This window comes from Synchiropus splendidus, chromosome 5 (genome assembly GCF_027744825.2).
Source record: "Synchiropus splendidus isolate RoL2022-P1 chromosome 5, RoL_Sspl_1.0, whole genome shotgun sequence".
Taxonomy (NCBI): Eukaryota; Metazoa; Chordata; class Actinopteri; order Syngnathiformes; family Callionymidae; genus Synchiropus; species Synchiropus splendidus.
In genome coordinates, this window is record NC_071338.1 from 24,558,276 (window position 1) to 24,580,618 (window position 22,343).

Consider the following 22,343-nt stretch of genomic DNA (forward strand, 5'->3'; position numbering starts at 1 on the left):
GGATCATCGCTGTACACGTACAACATTCGCTCAGATGTATTTGTGCGTATCAACAAGCTTAAACAAACATTTGCAGAGTAACTCCATGGGTGGTTTTCTTCGTTTGAAAAGTCAACTCTTTTTATCTGCACTGGTGTTTGGATTGGTGCTGTAGCTGGGCCGACTGGGTTCTGTGTGGCGACCTCTTAAAAAGTGGATCTGGACGAGCGGCAGACTTCAAAACATGGCCTACAGAGCCGCCTGACACAGAAAGCTATTTTTAGATGCCAGCTCAAAAAAGGGGGGTGAGGGTTTGAGGGGGGGGGGTCGTGATTCCAGCTGAAGCGTGTCACTCTGAACTTCTCACACTTGGAGAAGAGAGAGCACACACACACACACACACACGTCCGCTTGTGTGTCAGCAACATTAACAAATCCCAGTCAAATATTGTCTGCATCTATAACACACACAGATGAGCTGGAAACATGAGTACATGTGTGTGTGAGGCTGTCACACAGGTCCAGTGTGCGTCACGACCATGTGCATATGTTCACACCTTCATCTCCTCTTTGTCGCTCTGTATGCATGATTTACATGTCTGTGCGTCTTCTGTCGTTTTAAGTGTGCAGATTTGTCAACACCATACAGTAGTTTTATTTCTTCATCTCTGCAGGATTGTGTGTCCGACGCGTGTGTGTAGAGGTCTACCTCAGTAGTTTGTGTGGGCATTTGTTTGCATCTCTGTGTCATGTGTGTGCATGTCTTTCATTCTAGTTACATCTTCGTGTTGTGTCTGTTAGCTAAGCTGTGTTGGCTACAGCAATGTGTCCTTGCAGCAGTGACTTAGAGTCAGTTTGTGCATCTTTCGTGATTGTGTATCTTTCCATCCTTTGGGTATTCTAGAGTTTTGTGCTTGTATTTTAACACTGTGCCACATAATCTGATCTTTATCTCTGTGACGGGTTTGTTTATAGCTACAGGTCTCTGCATGTTTCTCATCGTGTGTTCTCCGTTTGTTGATGTCTGGATGCGTTTATATTGTCCGCTTCTTTGTGTCAAGCTTGTGTGTTCAGGAGTAACTCACTTGTGATTGTGGGTGCACATTTGGGTTGTGTGCTTCTCAACAACAACCCCTGTGTGTGCGCACGCATACATGCTGTGTGTTAATGACCCTCAGTAGTTGCGAGTTTCACACATGACATTATTGACACCAGCGCGGTGTTAATTAGCTTGACCCTTGCTAGCACACAACATCGCACTCCGCTGCAGCGGACTCAGCGGGCTGTTTATTAACTCCAAACATTTGGACGTGAATCTGAAACAAAGAAACACCGCGCTGATGTTTCTTCGCCGCCAGGCCCAGGGTTCTCATGAGCATCCGAAGTAGAGCAGGGACACGCACACATGCACACCAGAGAGTGACGCAGCTCCATTCCCAGAAGCCCAAAATTCAAAGTGTTATAATCTCCCAACTGTTGCCACAGAAACGGCAGCTTAGCCGTTTCAATTAGTCTCCTAATCTGATCCTATTGTGGCCAGTCTTATTGTGTCCGTGTTATCCAACACGGCCAAGTCACAGTTGCGAACCCGTGTTTGCCACTCGTGACGGCTGAAACGCGATCGGTCTTATCAGACACGGAGGATTCGGCATCTCAGCGTGGAACAGATGTCCCTCTGGATCATGTGACATAACCAAATACAAGCTAATCTGACCATTCGTGATTCACATTCTTCACGGCTCCAATTCTGAGATTGTCAAAAGGAGAAATTCAGGGGACTCACCATCGTCCAGCGTGATGTCCTGCAAGCCGATAGAGCGAAAGGTGGGCTCCTTGTCCTCCGGCTCCTGTTTGATGGTCAGTCTCTCCCCCTCTGAAGAGAAGGGTCTCTGTGGGCTGAGGGGGTGCACCAGAGGTCCTGCTGCAGTGGGCGACAGGCTGGTCACTGAGGGACTGGTGGCCTGCGGGGACAGCTGTCCTGAGTGCTGCTGCAGTGCCCCCAGAGGACTGCTTGTGGGTGAGGATGAGGTGGGTGACTGGTAGGCCAGCGAGTGGAGCTGAGGGGACGAGGGTCCCGAGTGCGGGGAGGGGATCATGTGGGCTGGAGGGGCGCTGGACGGTGTGGGGCAGGACGCAGATCTTTGGCTGACCGGGTGGTAGCCCATCGCCCTCTGCAGTTGCGAAGAGTGCTGCCCCACATGTGGGTGGCCACCAGAAGACGGATTTGGGGTGCAGTGGTAGCCCCCAAGTGCGTGGAGGTGCGGAGAGGACGGGGCCAGCATGGACTGCTGGTTCTGAGGAGACCCCACAATCGGGTTGGGGGTTGAAGAGGGAGTGGACGGTGAGGAGCTAGGGGATGAGGAGTACATCACCCCCATGCCAAGGGGGAGCGCTGGGGAGCTGTGGCTCTGGTGGAGCGGGATCCTCTCGTAGCACGGAGCCGGATGGCTGGTCTGACCGTTGAAGGCCAGACTGTGACTGTGACTCTGGCTGTGTTGCATAGGCTGGTAGGTGGGTCGGGAGGGGGCGGAAGGGGGGCCCGCGGCGGAGCCGGGATGGAACGTCATGTGGCAGTCGGCGGGAGGCTGATGCAGACCGCGGCCCTGGAGGTGAGGCAGGTGCTGAAAGGATGGGGCGCCCAGGGAGGGGCAGGGGGCCTGCAGGGGCATCAGGGCAGCTCCGGAGCCCATGCCCATGCCGTGAGGGGAGCTGGACAGAAGGCTGTCCGATGGGTGGCCCTGCTCAGGAGAAGGTAGCTGGGTGCGCACCAGATTAGCAGCGTGGGTCAGCGGCATGGACAGAGGAGGAACCGAGGGGAGGTCCAGCTCATCTCTGTGCTCCTGTTTCACCATCACTGAGGACAGACACAGCAGTATGAATATATATATACATTTTTGTATATATATTTTTGTATATACTACCTTTTTGTTTTTTATCTGTCTATCTGAAGTTCTCAGCAACAAACACAAGAAAATGACAAGCTTTTTTTGAGTAATATTTGGCTCCAAACCATCTCTCTTAATGATGTGCATTTAAAAAAAACAACTTTTGAAGCAGAGTTTAATCAACATTCGGCCCACGCTCGTGGTTTGAAAGATGAAATGTGTTTCAGCGGAACCTGAACCACAGCATCTCGAAGAGTGTAAAGGTTGTGAAACCGGTTGGGTTCCAGACGAGAGAGCGCGTGACATTAAGATGGTGAACGGGGTCGTTTCCTTCACCCCGACAGCTCCTGGCCCGGTTGCAGTCGCCGCTAACCTATTTACCGATCTGGCGCCGTGTGACACTGAGTTTTATTTTTATCCGTCGAGGGAGAGCATATGTTGTCAGTCTGGGTGCCATCATGTGAAAATCTAGACGGAAGGAGGAGATGAATGCCCTCCAGCGCAGATCAGAGCGTCGGATGAAACCAGCGTGATCTCTTAAGACCCGTGTTAGGACTGAGATTCAGAGTTTTGGTCAGAAGTGTGAGCAACTGGACTCTGGAAATGAAATAAAGAGATGTGGTTTAAACTGAACTGCAGTCAAGTTGGTATTATTTGAGTTGGACAGGACAGTCAAGCTGAACACATGACAAACTGCTGATGTTCGTATCGGATCGTCCACTGCTTAAATTTCCCCCCAACGTTGTTTCCTGACCGTAACAAAATGCAAATACATTTTTTACAAATACTATTCTGTCTTTCTGAAGTTGATGACTAAATGGTTAGTTTAAAAATGACCTTAGTTTGCTTCACAAATATTCCTTCACTTATCTTAACACTTTATTCAGGGACATGAAAAAATACAAAATGATAATAAATAAGGATGTCATTAATCTATAAAAGACCCTTGAACATGCAATTCTCAATTTAAACTGGGTGGCTGAAATGTGCTCAGACACTTGAAGAAGAAGGTACGAGCAGAAAAGTAGGCGGGACAAATAACAAGATGTAGAATAAGAATAAGGAGACAGAGGAGCAGTAGAAGAAGATCAAGATGATGCAAAATAGATAGAGATGGGATGAAAATGATGAAGAACATCAACAAATGGAAAAGAGGAAGGATAAGCTAAAAAATAAAAAGAAGAATGAAACAGGATGAAGAAAGACGTGAAGAAAAAGAAAGAAAGAAGATGAAGAACAGAGCAGTCAGAGAGCAGAAGACACAGAATAACAACAACTAGAAGAGGGAAAAAGAAACAATGAAGAAGCATTCATAGAAAATAAGATTATAGCAGTAGAAAATAAACAGTACGAAGTAGAAGAACAAAAGGCAGAACAAGATGATGAAGAACAAGTTGTGTTTATCCCGGACATGAGAAATATGAGAGCAACTTGTTGAGAGCAGCAGCATGTTGGCGCATGATAAAAGTGGCAGTCAAAGACCAAATGTTCCTGAACTCTAACTTGAGATTGAATTAAGTTAGAACTGACTTGAGGAAAAAAGATATTGGCAGTGGTCAGGAGTCAGCACAAGTCCCTCTGATGTATGTGCTGGTGGTTCATCACTTATTAGGTCGGCTGCTGCCATTCCTGTTGCATCTAGTTAGGAAAACATTGGTTGCCATTAATGGGGCATCCGTCAGAGCCTCTTAGCAGAGCAGCTGCGACTCAACAGTCAAGGCTTCCCCGAAGAGGACTGGACTGTGTGTTGGCACAGTACTTTTGCTACAAGCCCTGCGTCTGATATTAGATTACAAACATGCAATGATGAGACAGAACCTCTTCTCTTGTTGTCCCTCAGCAGGGAAATTTCCATCTTTCATGAGTCTCTTTTTCACTTTCACTTTCAGCCATTTCAAGTTTTTAGAAACTTCTGACATAACTTTTCGAAATGGGAAGTCAAACTCAGGGGAGCAGCGTTCATCAAAGTCAAAACCCTTTCTTGTCATTTGTTGTTCAACGCCACAGCACTGACATCGCTTCACTAAACATGCAAGTAAACAGTTGGACAAGAAAACTCAGCAGTTGGCAGGTGTGCAGATGAGCTCCCCCGAAAACCACAAAAGAGCTTTTTCAGGGCGATAAAGGGAGACACAGGGTAAACCAAGCCCCTTTAGTTGAAGATGAGAAGAAGCATGTTGACAACCTGCTCTGCTGTCGAAGCTCATTTGTCATTATCGACAGTGAGACCCTGAATGTTGCGGAGTGTCAGTATTATTATTAAAAAAGTGACAAAGAAAGAAAGAAATAGATTAAAATATATGATTTCAACAAACTAAAATAAATAATATCCGGAGACACTGCAAATATATGGATTTTTACAGGCTAAAGAGCACCATGCTGCCAAAATATTGAGCCATGTCACATCAAACTGATGAGCAGTTAAAGATGTGAGGAGTTTAAGTTCAGAACACTGAGTTTGTTTCATGAGTCAGTCTCGATGCTGGACCCTGTTTTCAAAACTAGTTTAGAAGTGATGCATTTTTAAGTCAGGTCCACCACTGAGCTTTCTACAGCGCAGACAGCACCACTGTGCTGAATATTCCTTCTTAGGTTTTGTGGGTTCGGCTTATATACCAGTGTGCTCTATCGTCCGGAATTTTCATCGTGCAGAGAGGTCTCACCTGAGAGGTACGTGAAGCGCTGGGACTGGCTCCTTTTCCTCTTGCCATTGCAGACGTAGAACTGCACCTGCACGGCAGAGCCCACACTCTTGCTGTGGTAGGGGGGGACCTCCACCACGATGCACGACTGCAGACAGCAAACGTCGGTCAGCACAGACGGCAACACGTGGCTACATTAGATCATGAACACGACACTTACTCCTTGAGTTTTCTCACGAATTATTTTGGCTTCCACCTCCCACTGCGGCCTCCCATCTACGACACAACAAAAGATGGTCAATTCATCTCACTCATCAAGAGTCGGTAAAGGATTCAGAAAGAGGAAAAACAGACTTCAAACATGTAGCAGACATGGCCTTTAGATAGGTCCAGACGTCTATCTATAGTTGGTCAGACGTACGTGTCATGGCAGTAAGATTGTGTGCTTGACTTTGTGGTCATAGATGACGACACAATAGGAGCCACACAAACTAAGGTGCAAGAATAAAATGACTCCACTTGAGAACGGAGGAGCTCGCCTGGGCTACCGTGAGGTCAGGTGACCCCTATATAGTCTAAGAAGTAGGTACTCAGCTTCCATTCATCAGCTGATGGAATTTTCTCTCCATTCCCCAGAAAAGACAACAGCTTTTCTCTCGTCTCGACAGCTAAGCGGCGCATTAATGCGGCGCGGCTTGTTGACAAGCCACGAGCGAGGGGCCCCACACGATCCACACGACAACAAGCACCAACAAGAACCTCATTCCACGCCCGCACAAAGCAACTCTGAGAAGAAAAAGAAGGTCACACCTAAGTGCCGGAGGCGGCAACACAACAAAGCAGCGGTTGTGAGTGTGTGCATTGTCGCTGATGCCTCGCTCCAGCTTTAGCTGCCGCGACAGTGGCAGCATGTAAGCATGTCTTTACAGTGGCCCTCGGAATTATGTCAGCGCAGCTGTGTCTAAAAACACAAGCTAGACACGCACACGAGCACTCCTTTGTCCAAACAGAATTGATTTACATTGCCACTTTATGCAAACACTGTGCCCATAATTCCTCTTTCACTCCCCCTCCAAAAACCAACAAACTCGGTCCAACGGCATTAAAAGAAGGGGGCCCTTGACACACTAATGTTGGGGAGCACTTCAATAATCACACACCTAAACAATCATCGCTCACATCCACTTCGAAAAATCGGGTTTAAAGTGTTGCTTTAGATTAGGGAACATATACGACCATAAATTAACGACTTATTTATACAGGCATTAGCAACATATTAGCCGGTAAGTAGTCATGATAAAGTACTGATTTGCATCTTGCTCATCCTGACCATATTTTGCCCAGGAATGGTCACTGAAAGTTCACTCTAAACAACAACTGTAATTACTCACTATTACCAGTTAATAGGCTATTTATAAGCTCATTGGTGGTTAATATGTGTTCCCAAGCTCAGGTGTAACCAAAATCTTTTACAGTAAACAAAGACTTAAAGCTGCTTTGTTTAGGTTTGTTGTATTAGCCTTGAGACTTACATGAGTCTTTGAATCACCATGGTACTTTTTAGTTTACTCTCTGGCAGTGATTGACAAACAAAACTGTAACTCACTAAGTCCTCTTTGGGGCCGACTCTTAAGGAACTTGTGGAATGAATCTAGTCGTATTTCATATCCCACTGACCACTGTCCAGCTACACAGTTACAGGATGTAAACAAACCTCGGGTGTCTAAATCTACCTTTCATAACAGTAGCGCTGCTAAAGCTCTGGTGAAAGCCAGGTGTAAATCTTTGCATCCCATTTTGGAGCATAAGAAATGAAGAAAAGCAGTAGTAAAAAGCTTCCGATCGCGATGCAAAACATTGTTTCTTCAGTAAAGTCTGGTTAAAAGTCCAAACCACCGTCAGGGCAGGAAAACCGTGACGACAACGGGGAGAATTAAACTCGCTAAGAACTCCGCACTGGAAATAGAAACACAATACAAATGTGACATAATCAGAGCGGAGGGGAAAGTAAACAAGCCTGATCTACACCAGATGCATGATGGCAGATAGACGCACAGCCATTCCGGCTTATTTGACGAACCTAAATCCACTGAACATTAGCGCGGTTAAACACGACCTGAAAACATTACTCACTGCTGCTTTGACTTGAATCTGTTGAGAACAATAAACAGTTCTCATTTTTAGGTATAATATCAAACCTGTTTAAAACACGATATCATGTGATATTATCTGTGATATAATTTTTTTCGGAAGCTAAACAGTAGAACAGCGTAGTTTGACTAATGCTATGTTTCCGCGGAGACATTCTTTGAATTTCTGTGGGTAGTTTAAGATTTAAAAATGCTCCTTGCAACACCAGTGAATCTGTTTGTGTAGATTTCAAAAGTGAATCCCTGTGTTGTGCGTGACCAGTAGCTCAACAATGATTCCCTGCAGGACCAGTCAGTGAGTTCATCAGGTTCTCAGGCTCGGCTCTGTCCACCTGGGAGGAGGCCCAGGGGCAGCCCCAGGACACGCCACAAAGATTATGACTCTCAGAGGACCAGGACTGGAATTTCATTTTTTTTCCAAACTGAATTTTTTCCCTTAGTCAATAACTCACTAATAATTAATGGAGCTAATGAAACTGTCTTCCATCAGTAAGTGCTAGGAAGAACCATAAAGTTTTCTAGAGCGTCTGCGTCAATCCCCCAGGTAGTTTTCACTCTTCATTCTTTGAAGGGGAATCTGTGTTATGACGACTAGCATTTAGGGAGCGAGGGGATTTCTCCAATCAGCTTGAGTACTTTCCGAAAGTCAAAGCTTTCCAGACGCAATGATCTGTCTGGTGGCGACAACTGTCTGTTTTGAGGGGCTCCATCTCTTTTCTTTTATGAAAGATTGTCGGAAAAATGTCTGTCACTGCGTCTCATTCTGCTTATTCTTCCGTCCCGACTCTCACTCCAATCACTTGCTTTTTCACTAAAGCAGGGGGATTAGTCATGATGAGGGGGGAGTCTTTACAAAAACTCTAATCAACATCATCTCTTTCCTTCGACCACGAGGCCCAGCTTCTTACGTCCTTACCCACAAGGCTCTTTTATTAGCTGCACAGTGTCATGTATTCACCCATAACTTGTTGCCACACCTCAAAGCGCCTTGACATTCTTGCCGCTGCTTTTTTTTTTTTGGTTTCCTGGCATATCTCACCCACCAACCTCTCACCTTTTCGCCATGTGTGAACTTGACTGACGAAAGTTGTACGGGCAGGCAGCGACTGGCTCGACATTGTTCCTCATTTAACATTTCCATCTCTGGGAAAAGCTTTAACATGTGTTTTCATTAAAAGGGAAAATGACAACGCACGGAAACGACAAAAAGCCACCGAGGTTATTTTCTTTTGGGCGTTTGGCAGCGATGGAAAATGAATATGAATTAGCAGGAGCGCACGCAAGCTATAATGAATAAAGTTTTTGTAGCATCATGGCTCATGGCTGAGGAGAGAACGTGGGTTGAAGTTGTGTGTTCAAATCAAACAGTGACTTCAGAATGTAGTTTGATAACACATCTCACTTTCACAATCTCTCCAAAACTACAGACCGTGTGAGGATGATCAATAGTGCAATGACGCACGCAAACAACTCTTACCAGGGCCTTTCTCCAGGAAGATCACCTTGGACTCAGGAAAGAAGTTGCTTCCAGTGATGACCATCTCCTCTCCCCCACTGACCAGACAGCTGGTCAGGCTGGACTTCTCAACCTGGGGCAGCTCTTGTGCCGAGCGCTGGGCTGCAGAGAAAACCAGAACACAAATGAAAACAATGAATCTCGGCGTGGAAGTAAATCACCAAAGAGACTGTCAGGATGAGGCATAGTATATTAAGATGACACAAACCTATGAATTGATCAGTGTGTGTGTGAACATGCATAGCTGTACTTGTGGGGACCAATTCTTGGAAGCACACCTCTTCGCGGGGCCCTTTCATTATTTGTGGAGACCTTTTGCCGGTCCCCACAAGGTTAAGCCTCAATTTGAGGATTAAAACATCAAAATAACTGGGTCATCATAATTGCATTGGTTCAGAGTCCTGGTTAAGGTGAGCCATTTGTTTTGGATGGTAAGGTTCAGGGTGAGAGGCTGGGAAAAGCATTATGTCAATGGGCAGACCCCACAAAGACAGAGATACAGACAGAGATGCATTCAACCATTTCTCAAAAGAGCATTTTGTGAGGGAGCCTGTCAAAAGAACTAAACAACCTTAATTAAAAGGAGAAACCATTGTTTTTTCTAAGCATAACAAGAGAGAGACTACATGGCTGCTTCTGCCTGGGAAACATCAATATACCTGTTCTTTTCTGAATAACAAATGAATTCTACCTCTCCCACACACCATGTTGACTTTCCACGAGCTTTAGACCTGCTCCCAGCAGACTCCACTGCTTTTTAACATGACTTGAGGGACAGGTGGAAGTGGGAAAACTGTGTCACCAAGTCATATTTGGTGTGCACCTATCATTACGCTCGCTGTTAACTGACTGGTTTTAGGCTATCAACGCCATAGCAAGCCAAGAAACGATAAACATTTCTTATCATTAAGTGTTTTAAAACTGGATTTTTTTCCAAGACTCCCTTTTTTTTGCAGCTATGAAAGCCCATGACTGACCATTCGTTTGAAAATTCTACCTACATGATATTTGTGAAATCAGTCGTATTGAACCATGAATCTTGCGAGCTGTTAAACGCCTTCCAGTTTCACTTCCCCTCCACAGACTGGTGAAAGCGACACATTTCCTTCAGTAGTTGAACTCTTGACATTTTTGATGAATGTGTGTAAGCTAAAGATCCACCTTTGTGAAGTTTGTTTAGAGACTTATTTGTCAGGATGCAAATTTGCATATACCCTCAGAAGGTCACATTTGTGCTGTGTTCTGAGCTGCTGTCAGATGAAGGAAGTAGACACTTACAACACTCCACAGGAATGGAGGAGGCCTGTAGAGACAGAACCTTCCCGTTCTGCTGCGGGATGTGGACCCGGAAGACCACACGCACCCGTGTGTTCTTTCTTCCGATGTCGGTTTCTCCTTTCCGCAGCTCGATGTCTGAGTTTCTTAGCTTAAGGATGCCGGCACAGTCAATGCTGCAAGTCAGAGTAGCACACCATCTTGACACAGCAGCGCAAAAAAGGCGATAAACTGTAACATATATAAATAGTGAAGGCCTGGGAGTGATAAAAAGCAACCACGATGGGGTAGTAAATCCCACATTAGGAGGGCTTGTGAATATGATTTATAGCAAATGTAATGAGAAAATCCCTTCCAAAATATCCCACTGTGAAATCCAATGTAAATGAAACCAGAGTCTGAGTAAACACTCTTTGGGAAAGCCTCAGTTTTTCCTCCACTGAGCGAGGAGTCTATAAATTCTTTGTTTCAGCTTTGATAATGTTCTTCACAGGCAGAGGATTCTTCAGGGTGGTGGTCACAACTGGAAATATAGCAAGGGGTTTCTGACACCGACCTGGCTGACATGTTGTTTTCAGGCAGGAGAGGAATTTCGAGAACTTTGGTGCTGGAGATCAAAACCTCCTGGCTGGCCGTGGCCACGGTTTTCCCCGTGATCCGGTGCACCTGGTAAAAAGCGTGCGGCCTCAGGTAGCGGTCGTCTGCTGTTCCGATGAACATCTGCAGGTTGACGGGCTTCTCGCTGTAGCCGACGAGCTGAGACAGGAAAAGCAGATGTGAGGTCTCGGGGTCTGAAGGAGAGGTGTGAACACAGAACGACTCCCTAATATTTCCACTGGCGTCAGAAAAGGTCACATTTGGTTTGGAAGGAAATTTCTGTCAGGTCAAGGGTGGTGTGATGTTGCAGGAGATGTTTCATGATAGTCTTTCCTCCTGCAGCCTGAACGACCATTAAGTTTAGGAAACAATTCTCAACTTTACGGAAAAAAGAACTTCAATACAAGAAGTCATTTGTAGTTACGGGAAAACAATCACAGTTAATAAACGTACTGGCGAGGTCGAGATGGGCAGACAAAGCTTCATGAAACAGCGTAGACATCGTTAGAGTTCAGTAGGTGGCACTCTTCAATAATAGTGTTCTGTCAAAATAGTTGTTCAAAAGTAAAGACTCCTATTGGACAGCATGACATAGAGGACTCTAAAAAAAGGCACTGCATCAGGAAGCTTCATCAGCCCATCACTGGTGGTGCAGATTCACAGCATGACACTTGCAGGTTTTCAGTCCAGCAATTGTCGGTTTAAAGGAGGACTGCAACGACTAGTCGACACAGTCGGCTATAATCGTCTATTAAATGAGTCGCAGATTACTTCAAGTGTAGAAGAATTGTGATATCAGAGCATTCCTTTCCATGCTAATAAGACAGAAAATGGCTATATATATATATTCATAAAGGATACATCAAAGACCAACCTCTCAAACCACAGTTTGAGGAAGTAAAATTGAAATGTGAAATGTTGATTCACAAATACCCTTTAGCGCGATACGTTTTAGAACAATCTATTTTCAACATTTTTTCATTATATTTATTTACATCTGTCGTGTACCAACAAATCGATTTAACATTAAGATAGTCTGTGACGAGTAGTTTGAAGTGGATTGTTTGAAAAGGAGTTGATACATTCTTCCTGCGAACACCCCAGTTTCTTCCCCAAAAACACAGGTCAATCGCTGACAATAGCTGTGACTGTTCCCTGCCTCTCAAACCAAGCAGCTGGGACAGACTCAATAGCTCATGGAGGGAAGACGCTGGTGAAAATGAGTCCCTCGTTTCTAAGTTTAAAATACAGACAGATAAATCTGGCTTCAACAAAAAGAAAAGAAGAGAAAATGATCATTTAAATTAACAGAAGAAGATGCGAAAGAACACAAATCAGTGTCTTAACATAACGTAGCTGCAAAACCAATCACACCTGGAGAAGAAAAGGAGAGCTAAAAGAACAATCATGAAAGCACAAGTTAAGAAGAAAACCAACACAGGGGTTTGACAAAAGAGAAAAATGTTCTGACAGAAGAACGACAGGGAAACTGCAAGGTCAAATAATATGCGTGAAGGAAAAAGTAAAATATCAAGAACAATATAACCAGGAAAACAGAAGAAAATATAGCAGCACCAAGAGGAGAGGGAACAGGGTCCGATGAATAATGGATGGAAGATAACCATGTAATTGAAACAAACGTTAAAAAGTTAAGTACAAGAACAAAGTGTCAGAGGAAGAGAGAGAATCTTAAACATAAAAAGCCACACGGCAGAAATTTGTTTCCACGTCAGACTTTAGTGCGACGACTGCCGGACAAACCGATCATGCAGTTGCTTCAACAACTAGTATCAGTAAGGGTGGAAGAGGTGTGGGTGATAGATGGCGCTGCAGTCATCTGAGCCGATGAAGATTGGAGGAAAAGGTCAGGAAAGTCTCATTGGACACAAAAGCCTCTTATGCTTCCTGACCACCAACATCTGTTCGACCAGCAGGAATTCGAAAAAAAAAGGAGGTGATGAAATGGTTTGGTATGACAGGGGCTTCAGCTTTGCCAAAGTTAATGTAGTGTTCCGTTCTCTTGCCGGCTCAGGACCTCCGTTTATAAGGTCTCAAGTGTATAAAAGCTTTTTCGATGTTTAAAGATCAGCTTACAGAAGGAAAAAACACCAGTAAGAATGGCATTGGTTGGCCTTTTCACTTCCAATCTGTGCCAACCTGGTTGGCGTTGGACGGCGAGCGGCAGCTGCCCTCTCCATTAAACCGTGAGAGCTGGCACTCCGCTTTCCTCTGCTGATGGTTCAGACAAGAGGAAGATGGAAAGGAGAGCAGGACCGTTTCCCTTCAGGAAGACAAACAGACAGGCCACACAAACCCAGGACTGTTGTGCTTGGCAGACTGGGTGACGGCAGGATGGCACCCCCGGCTCACACACTGTCTCACTGTACTGCAACACAGCCCACCCCTCCAGCAGCATTTTCAGGGCACACTGAGAAGAACAAGGCTTTTCATTACTGCTTCACCCCAGGAAGTGCCAAAGTCTCAAACCCACCACAGCTGGTGACTGACCCTTTCCTCCTTTGAGGTTTGTGTCGTGCACCACTCCGTCAATGTTTAGAGCAAATCTGTGGTGAGAGGTGCGGTGGAGAAATATATTCATTTGGCCAAGAGAGCAACAGGACCGGAGCCAAAGAGGGCGTAGATTTGGACACGCCATCTTTGCTTCCAAAACCAGCAAAAATATAGGGGATTCATTTGGTCACCATCAAGCCTTCAAGGGATACGCACCCAAGAAAAAGAAGGGTCTACTAAAGATTGATGGCCTCGCTCTGAAAAAACCTACCACACAGACAAACCGCTGAGAAATGTATTCCCAGCTCTGGCAAAAGGTCCACGCAGTTGAACTTGTGTTCCCGAGGTTTTTGGCATTTGCATAACTCCTGTAAATGTTGCCTATAAATCAGTGGAAACTCAAATATGCGGTGTTTACAGCGAGGTATGTGGGAGGACTGACCTACAGAGGCACAGTCTGGTCACGTTGTATCATCAGAGGTGCCTTTGACTCTGCTGCTCCTCAACTTTTAAGAAAACAATGCACACATTTCTGCTGTTGTCATACAGTGATCACACCCAATGACATGTCATTATATTGACTCTATAAGGGCTGTGTATTTAAAGGTCTGTTTGCTCATTTGTCTTTCAAATGAAATGGTAATAGCAGAGTCTCATTTGGGTTTGCACGTGTGACAGAGGCGTGAGCAGGTACGAGGTCCATGGTTGAGCATGGGATGTCTCTGCCATTACTCAGTTCAGGTGGACTTGAGGCTAGTCGTGGTCTCCAATCTTGGTAGCATCATGGCAATGCATACTCACTTCTAATTTTATTTTATTTCCTGTTGTCGTAGGCAGCACGTCACCAGACTGTCCAACACGTGGAAACAAAAAGGGTGGTCTAAGGATTATACCATAGGCTCTCGGACTGCAACTTCATGTCACTTGGTATTTATTGCACCCCAATGGTATACCAGTTACTGAAGCTATACACCAAGCAGCATCATAGGTTATGGTCACAAGAGGAGCTTACAATCGCACGAGTCCTCATTCTTTTTGCAACCATTCCTTTTTAAAGAAATGGATGGGAGACAGTAGATTTGAGTGAAAGCTCAATGTGTCGACATGCAAACTGGACTTCTGTGTCAACTTGGTCAAATGGTCAACACGTCACCTTTTAGGAGAGTCTGGACTAGAGGTGTAGTTCAGGGCAAGGGCGGTTCGCTCTTCCATATTACTGAGATTCCTACGTGTTGCGGTCACCATCAAGCCTCAGAAGAACGCAGCAAAACCTCAGAGCAAGCCAATGACAGATCCTCTGAAGCAATCGTTCACACAGAACTTCCCATGTAGGACGTCACTGTTTGACTTCTGAAGATGTTAGCGATGTGTCAGTGTTGATGGATGGTCGTGTTTGTTGATTCAGAGAGAGTGACTGACGGCGTGTCAAGAGGCGAAATATGTTTCTGCTTGAGGAAGTCAGACGCAGCGGGGAAAGACGAGAGGTTAGCACGGGGTGCACATGAGGACAGTGTGGCACTTGTCAGGTGAGTGCTTGGAATGACAGAATGTTTAAAGAGGGAGGGGTTACACACGCAAGGGGCCTTTTCTGGTTTGCACTGCTGATGGGCATGTTGGTTCAGAGTGAGCCTCAGGAGAAAATAAAAAAACGTGAAAAACCCAATAATGACATCATCGGGTTCAAGGAGGAAATCATGAACGGATAAAAGAGTTTGAGTTCAAGTTGGATTCAAGATTTTAAAGAAAACAAAAATTGTTTTATGCACAGCACAGATAGCACAGTGGAGCAGAAGCCTGTCCTGAATGAAGTATATGATCTGTATTTCGGAAGGAAGTAGTACCAGAGAGAAGCAAAAGACCCCTTTAATAACCAGTAATGGGATCATCTTTGGAAAACCACGACCTGGGAAACCAAGATCATAGGAACCACATGAGTGTTCAAGCCTCACAGCTAACAAGCTAACGCCGTCTCCAGCTCTGATTCAAAGGGACTTTGAGTCACACAAATTCACCATCTTGTGGCTTGTCTTGCTTGTTTTATGATCATGTCTGAAGCGCTCAGTGGAAAGAAGCACAGACAGGCCGTGTGCGCGCGTGTGTGCATACAGTTGCAGTGTCTCACCGCGTGTGTTCATAATTCAAGTTTATTTGCAGGCACATGTGTGTTCCAGACAGCAAGTGAGTTCATACCGTCTAACATAAAATAGGCGCGGACAGACAGATAGAAACCTTTTTTGTCTGTAGCAGCAGATATTTGACAGGTTTTCATCTTGACTTGATCACAGAAGAGGTTTATTTTCCAACTCCTTGACAACAGAAAAGCCCCGCAGTGGTGTGAGTTTTCGATAGAAAAAAAGATGAGTATGTCGATAAACAGAGGAGGATAAACTAAGAATTTTCTTCTCTGTATACCAAACATTGTGCTTTCAGACGACAAATTGGAGAAAAGTCGGAGAGACCACAGCCACACTTGAGCCAGGCTGGACTCAGACTAAGACGTTACCCAACAAGTGACTTGAAATATGTGACATGTGCATTCCTCATTCCTCCAACTCTACTTAAGAGGTCAAAAATAAAACCTTGAAATCCATAGTAATCCACAGTAATAATTTCATATTGTAATTTTATCCTATTTAGTTTCAGTTCAACTCAAAATGTGCTGAAATGCTAAAGTATGCTAGGAGTACTCCTTGTTCCTCAAGTTTTCAATTAACTGAACTGGAAGTTAGGATGTGATGAAAAACAGGAATCATATTTTCTTCTTAACACAAGTTTAAGGTCACAGAACAGAACACACTTGACGCACTTTAAGTTACCAAGTTAAGTATACATGTGCAACAATGCATTTGGCATTCGTCATGTTAAAACAATGGGAAATGTAAAAAAAATAGTAGTTTCAACTGAACAGTTTTGTATGAATTTGTCCTTTCAATTGTCAGTAGTAAAGAGTGATTTATCTTTAGTTAACGGTGTAGAATATGGCAGTTTATCGTGATGCATATCGTATTGAAAGGTTCTTGCCCACACACCTACCCATGATGTACTTCACAACACAATGTAGCCTAGCAAGCCACACAACAACACCAGAGAAAGACCTTGTGAAAGCTGTGATCCTCTGCTTATATGTTGAGAACATCTCCAGATTTTCCTCACTACATAAGTTGGTACCTACGAAAATAACAGATACAGAAGTTGTCGTAACTCCAACACACTTTAACCTGCGCACTTATTATGTCACAACACAGAATAATGCTGCTATTAATGTCGTAATCTTTCAGCAACCAGCAGGACAGGTCAAAAAGTGCACGCTGATTGTGCCACTGCTGCTCATCCACAATAAAACACAAACGACACACACCCTCGACTTGCTCCACATTCCACAGTCAACCTCCTTCGCCCCTTAAACCCATGCCTCTGTGTGAAATACCGCAGGAGGGTGGTCTCTTGCACTTTCAACTCCTCACCTCCCAGCGTGCACCAGGCTCGGCTGGTCACTCAGCAAGGAAGCGCGGCCCGAAAGAGATGGCTGCTATATTAAACAACACCGACATTAACACCGGTCACATGTCCGGCGGCCGGGGCGTGTTGCAGCCGCGGCCTCGGATCAGATTTAGGATGAACTCTGTGCTCAAAAAAAAAAAAAAAAAATTGGGATGCAGTTACATCCCCACCTCTCACTAAATAAAGCACTGCTTATTTTTGGTCTTCATCTGCTCCGCTGGTTCAGGAATCAGGATAAAGAGTTGAGAGCAAAGTGAACTGGGAAAACAGGGGATTTTGAATGTGATCAGAAGCTTTTGATCAGACGCTCCATTATGACTCATGTAGCATTTTAAAAAAATATCTATGGTAATAATAAATAAAAAAAGAAATAAATAAATAAACGGTGTGTCATTGCCAAAAAAAAAGGGTTTTTTTCACCTTTTCTTTTGTCACCTTGAAAAATGCTTAGTCGTCACTTCCTTCTTATAGCACTGTAACAAGGCATGGGGATTAAATGTGAATATTACACCACATTCTGTGACAATTTTTTGTAAAGTAAACGCAGCAGTATTAAATGCAGGACATGACCGAGCTAACTGAATGAGTTTGCGTATGATCCTCTTGATTTCTTGGTCATACTGTCGCCAAATCTCTTTCCCTGTGTCACGTCTGCGTCCCCCTCCTGACTTCTCACCTAGCTCCGCCGTAACACGACACTTTCTCACAGGGAGCGCCTGACTCGGCCGAGTTGTTTCCTTGTGTTGCTGCGCTGTTGCCATGGCGAGCTTCTGTGTGTATGCATTGCTGTGTGTGTGTGTGTGTATGAGGCAGAACGGGCGAGCTAAGGCCTACACACACTGACACCCGTGTAAACGATGGGCCTGAAGCCATCAGAAGAGAAAGGTCGTGTGTGTGTGTGTGTGTGTGTGTGTGTGTGTTTGAGCGAGTGGATTCAAGCAAACGGACTGTGGTGTAAACTGTGTTTCTTGGAAGGGTTGGTGGGCGGGGGCGCAGTCTGGATTAAGTACGTGTGTGACAGATGTAGATACCGCGGTCAAGGCCGTGCGTGGGCCTGTTTTATCAGCCAGTGGTTTGCTTCTGCCGTGGCAATGTGGGACACACACGCTTGCTGTTTGCCCAGCTCACCAGGGAGGGCACGGGGAGCCGCGGGGACGGCTCGGCTGTTTGTTTAGACAAGGTCAATACGAGCACATGTGCGAGCGTTTAGCATGAGGGCTGTATATGGCCTTGCTGGACTGGCTCTTGTTTCTCATCTGACACACAAACAAACACACACCTTGTCCGGGGAGTTTTTTTTTAGAAAAGAAGCTAACATGTTTACATCACATCGGACACGGTGGCAAAGCAGCACCTGCCTCACTGAAAACTGTAGTCTGACTCCACTTTACACGAGTCAGCTTAAAAATAAGACACAATTCTGTGCGAATATTTACATGCATAGGAGCTAAATATACTGCTAAAAGGCCTGGGAAAAAACACTTTTACAGGACAAACAGCAGAGCAAAGAAAAATGTATTTATTTATCACAGCCTGCTTCACAAGGATAACAACTACACACAGGGTTGTTTGACTCGTGCTGCATTCACTTGTGCAGGACCTTTTTTCGGACCCCTAGTGGCCGCCTGGCCTCATTAAGTTGTTCTCCAAACATAAGCTCTAATACGCTCCATTCCAGTCACTCTCAAAGACAACCACAGTACCTACAGCTCTGACTCCTCTCATTCATCTCCTATATAGCTTCACTCACGGCACCCTGCCTGCACTCTCCTCTTCAACTCCCTTCATCTCTCCCCATTTCTCTCGATGACTGACCCCAAATACTTGAACTCTCTTCACTCTCTCTCCTCCCTGCATATTCCCACTTCCTGCTTCATTCACACACACGTATTTGAACGTGCATCTTGTGACTTTTATTCATCCTCTCTCAAGCCTGGGCCTCCACTTCGCCTGAATCTCCTTCATTCCTCCCTCACTACAAATCCAAAAGAGTCCAAAAAACATTTTTTATTCAATTAAATAGATTATTAAGTTATGGGATGAAATCCCTTTTAAGACCAAACGATGACACTCAAGTCAAATTAGATCGGCTGAAGATTTAAGATTCATTGCATTTCCACTTTAATAATTACGGTGTTTATCCGTGTTTCATCACGTAGTCCGCCCCGAGGGGCGAATACTCATCATCACATCATTAATTTAAACAATTATTTGCCTAGTTAAGTATCTTTGTTTAGTCTGAACATTTGATGTTTTTGAAATTGGAGACACGGCTTGCTCATGTTTCGACGAGAAAGCCGTTTCATTTGGACCGCCTTTTGAATAGCCCTCAAGAGTCATCACAAAGTTTGACTACACAAGGGCACTTAACAGAGTAATCTGCTTTCTTTGAGGCTTGAAGAGGAGTTTTATCTGTCTGATTGATGGGATTATGCTCACGAGTTTGTGTGTGACCTGAAGACAAGTCTTTGATGTTGGATTATCACCCAGAAAAAATAATAATAAATGATCAAACACTTTGAAATTTTAGCAGTAAAACACATTTAAAAAATCATGTGTGCGAGTCTATTTTGGTGTTTCTGCAGAACCAACAGCCCACTACAAATATCTGGTTGATGAGATAAGATGAAAAAACAATATATAAATACTGTATATGTATACATATATATACATCTTAATATAATCTTATTATACAGCTTATATTAAGAAATCTTCTTTTTATGGGAGCTTTATGCAAACACTGGTTGAGAAAAAGGAAGCTACACTTTCATAATATAAACTATGTTCCTCAAGTATAATTTGCATTGTTTTCAGGCAAAAAATGGAGCTGCTTAACAGAAACACGTGTTGCTTACTTTCTTTAGGCTTCAAGCAAGTTCATGTTTTTTGGCCCTGGCAGTCACACCTGACTGAGAAGTTCTGAAAACAACTACCAAGCCATCACACTTGCTCTCAGCATTACATCCAATAAGCATGGCAGCATGTGGTCCGGTCCCAGACTGTATTACGGCGGGCGCGAGGGCCTTGTTTGCCTGAGTGTCTGAGCAGGAATTAATTTAGTTATGCAGCGCCGCATGTAATACCAGAGGGCCTCCTTATATTTGTGTGGGTGCAGCAGCACTCAATTAAGCTGGTTAAATACGCACAAGGATACCTCGAGCAGCCAGAGAGGCTTTGGGCTTAAAGGTCTCCTAGCAACACGTGTGCAAGTCCAAATCTAGCCCCTCAGGAATGGCTGAAACTGCCAGAGTCACTTTATAACAAAACCCTCTGACTCAAACGTGGGTCCAAGTTAAAAAGACAGAAGGCGATCAAGGTAGTAAAATGACAGAGATTAAAATGAATGGAATAAAAGAGAATTTGTGCCTCAAGTAGCAGCGATACATGTCCACCTTCTGCAATCCATTGATGAAGACGGGCTGAAAAATTGAGTGGTCGCCCATCTCCAACTTTGTGAAGACCCATTCTTCTCATTACAAAGGTAACAATGTTCATATGTGTTACCCATTCAACTGGGAACAAGTCCCAGAGCAGTGCCAAGGCATGCTGGAGGGATGAAGTCCATTATGTCTTTACGCTGACCTTACTTTTTCTCCAGAAGAGTTAGGGGAAGTTCTGGACTCTTAACTGTAAGTGCTGCCCCCACAACCCAAATATGGGTAAGCACTACCATGATAGGTAACCACTGCATTGAGGAGATCACTCATGTTCACAAAACAGAACGGTTGAGTCACTCAATCATTACTCCAGTAAAAAGAAGCTGATTTCCCGGCAAAAGAGCGCAAACTAGGTCTTCCATTTCAACGTTTTCATCTTGATGTTTTTCTTCACTTGGCTCTCTCTCTTGGTGTCGACCAAAATGTATTTACTTGATTGGTTGCAGTAGCTGTTGAGCTCACAGACAATTATCAATCAAATGTAAAAAGCCAGAAATTGTATTATAAAACAGAATTCAAGGATATGTCTGTCTGCTGTTTTCTCCTATTCACATGAGGTGGAGGGTGTCTTCTGAAAAAAAAATTCTTCTGAAGCACCATGACTCGCTGGAGAACATTATTTCCATTCTTTCCATTGAAACACAGAACATTCTTTACATCAGCAGGTCTACTGAATCACGTCGGCCGCAACAATGCAATGTAAACACAGCTGCGATATGTGCTCATGAAGACGCGGCTGCAGCCATGCGTGAAGGCTTCGTGAATGAAGCTGAGTTCACTGTCTGGGTTCTTTAACCCACTGAAGCACATCGCAGTTAAGCAACAGAGGTATTGTGAGTCTCTATCGATGAGGCTTGTAACTGCTGATCTGGCAGTTTTAGATGGCACGACAAAACCCACACTCCAGAGCCAGAATGGAGGTCTAAACACATTCCAGGAGTAAAGTGTGTGGAGCAGATGTGAGTGTCAGCCACCTGTTGGAGGAGCGTTACCCGTCTCCCATCACAATAGGAAACAACCTAAGCCTCTGCCCATAACACGCTCCACAGTCGAACTGGAGGGACATGAGTCCTCTGTTTGAGATCAGGTCCAGGACACGTGTTACTGACATCATAATCAGATTAATAGCTGGATGTTCGGTGTGATGCTCCATGACTGAACCCATCAAACACACCATCGTCCAATTCATTCATCAAGTTGATTCCTCGACGACTCCTGGAGCATGGCCATTCATATCCACCCAGGTGGCTGCAACCCGACTTATATTCCAGCCATTGTCTCCTCCAAACTGACATCGTCTTCTTCAAAGTTCTCACAGAGTGAATTCAGAGACCAAGCTGACATATGCCCAGATATGGGTCACCAGGGCCTGATTCTGGAGCCACACCTGAGGACCAATGAGGAGCACTAAATACAACCTTGTCATGTCAAGTGTCATGTTACCCCACTGTGTGACAGTACAGTAAATCATTGACATCAATCATCACGATTATTAATCTCATGAAATATCTGTATTTTCATCACTTTATTATAAAAAATCTACATCTACACTAAAAACAAAATGTTACTATGAATAAATAATAATTCATAAGAAAGAAAGAAATGAAGGAAGAAAGAAGTACAGGAACAACATATCTTAGTCATGCTAACTTCTGGTGTATTGAAACAATGGTGAACTATTTGGTCATATAGTAGTCCCCAAACCTGGTGGGAATCTCAACATATAAATGCAGACGTCGCGGATGATCAAGAGTGGCAGCCACAAACGTGACCCAACAGTGATTCACTGTACGGCTACGGTTGCATCAATGCGGGGCCGCACTGCCTCATAACTTCCCGATTAGAGTCGG

At 44.5% G+C, this 22,343-nt stretch overlaps 1 protein-coding gene across 3 annotated transcripts in view; it reads right to left on the reverse strand.

Moving 5' to 3' along the window:
• nfatc3a (nuclear factor of activated T cells 3a) overlaps window positions 1-22,343 on the reverse strand; it is a 62,200-nt gene that overhangs the window by 11,907 nt on the left and 27,950 nt on the right. For all 3 annotated transcript variants that reach the window (XM_053864516.1, XM_053864514.1, XM_053864515.1), the window contains exons 4-9: window positions 11,004-11,203; window positions 10,451-10,623; window positions 9,134-9,274; window positions 5,727-5,782; window positions 5,528-5,654; window positions 1,763-2,833 (exon numbers count right to left, since the gene is read on the reverse strand). In XM_053864516.1, the coding sequence (XP_053720491.1) occupies window positions 1,763-2,833; window positions 5,528-5,654; window positions 5,727-5,782; window positions 9,134-9,274; window positions 10,451-10,623; window positions 11,004-11,203 (1,768 nt within the window). The remainder of the gene's footprint in view (window positions 1-1,762; window positions 2,834-5,527; window positions 5,655-5,726; window positions 5,783-9,133; window positions 9,275-10,450; window positions 10,624-11,003; window positions 11,204-22,343) is intronic.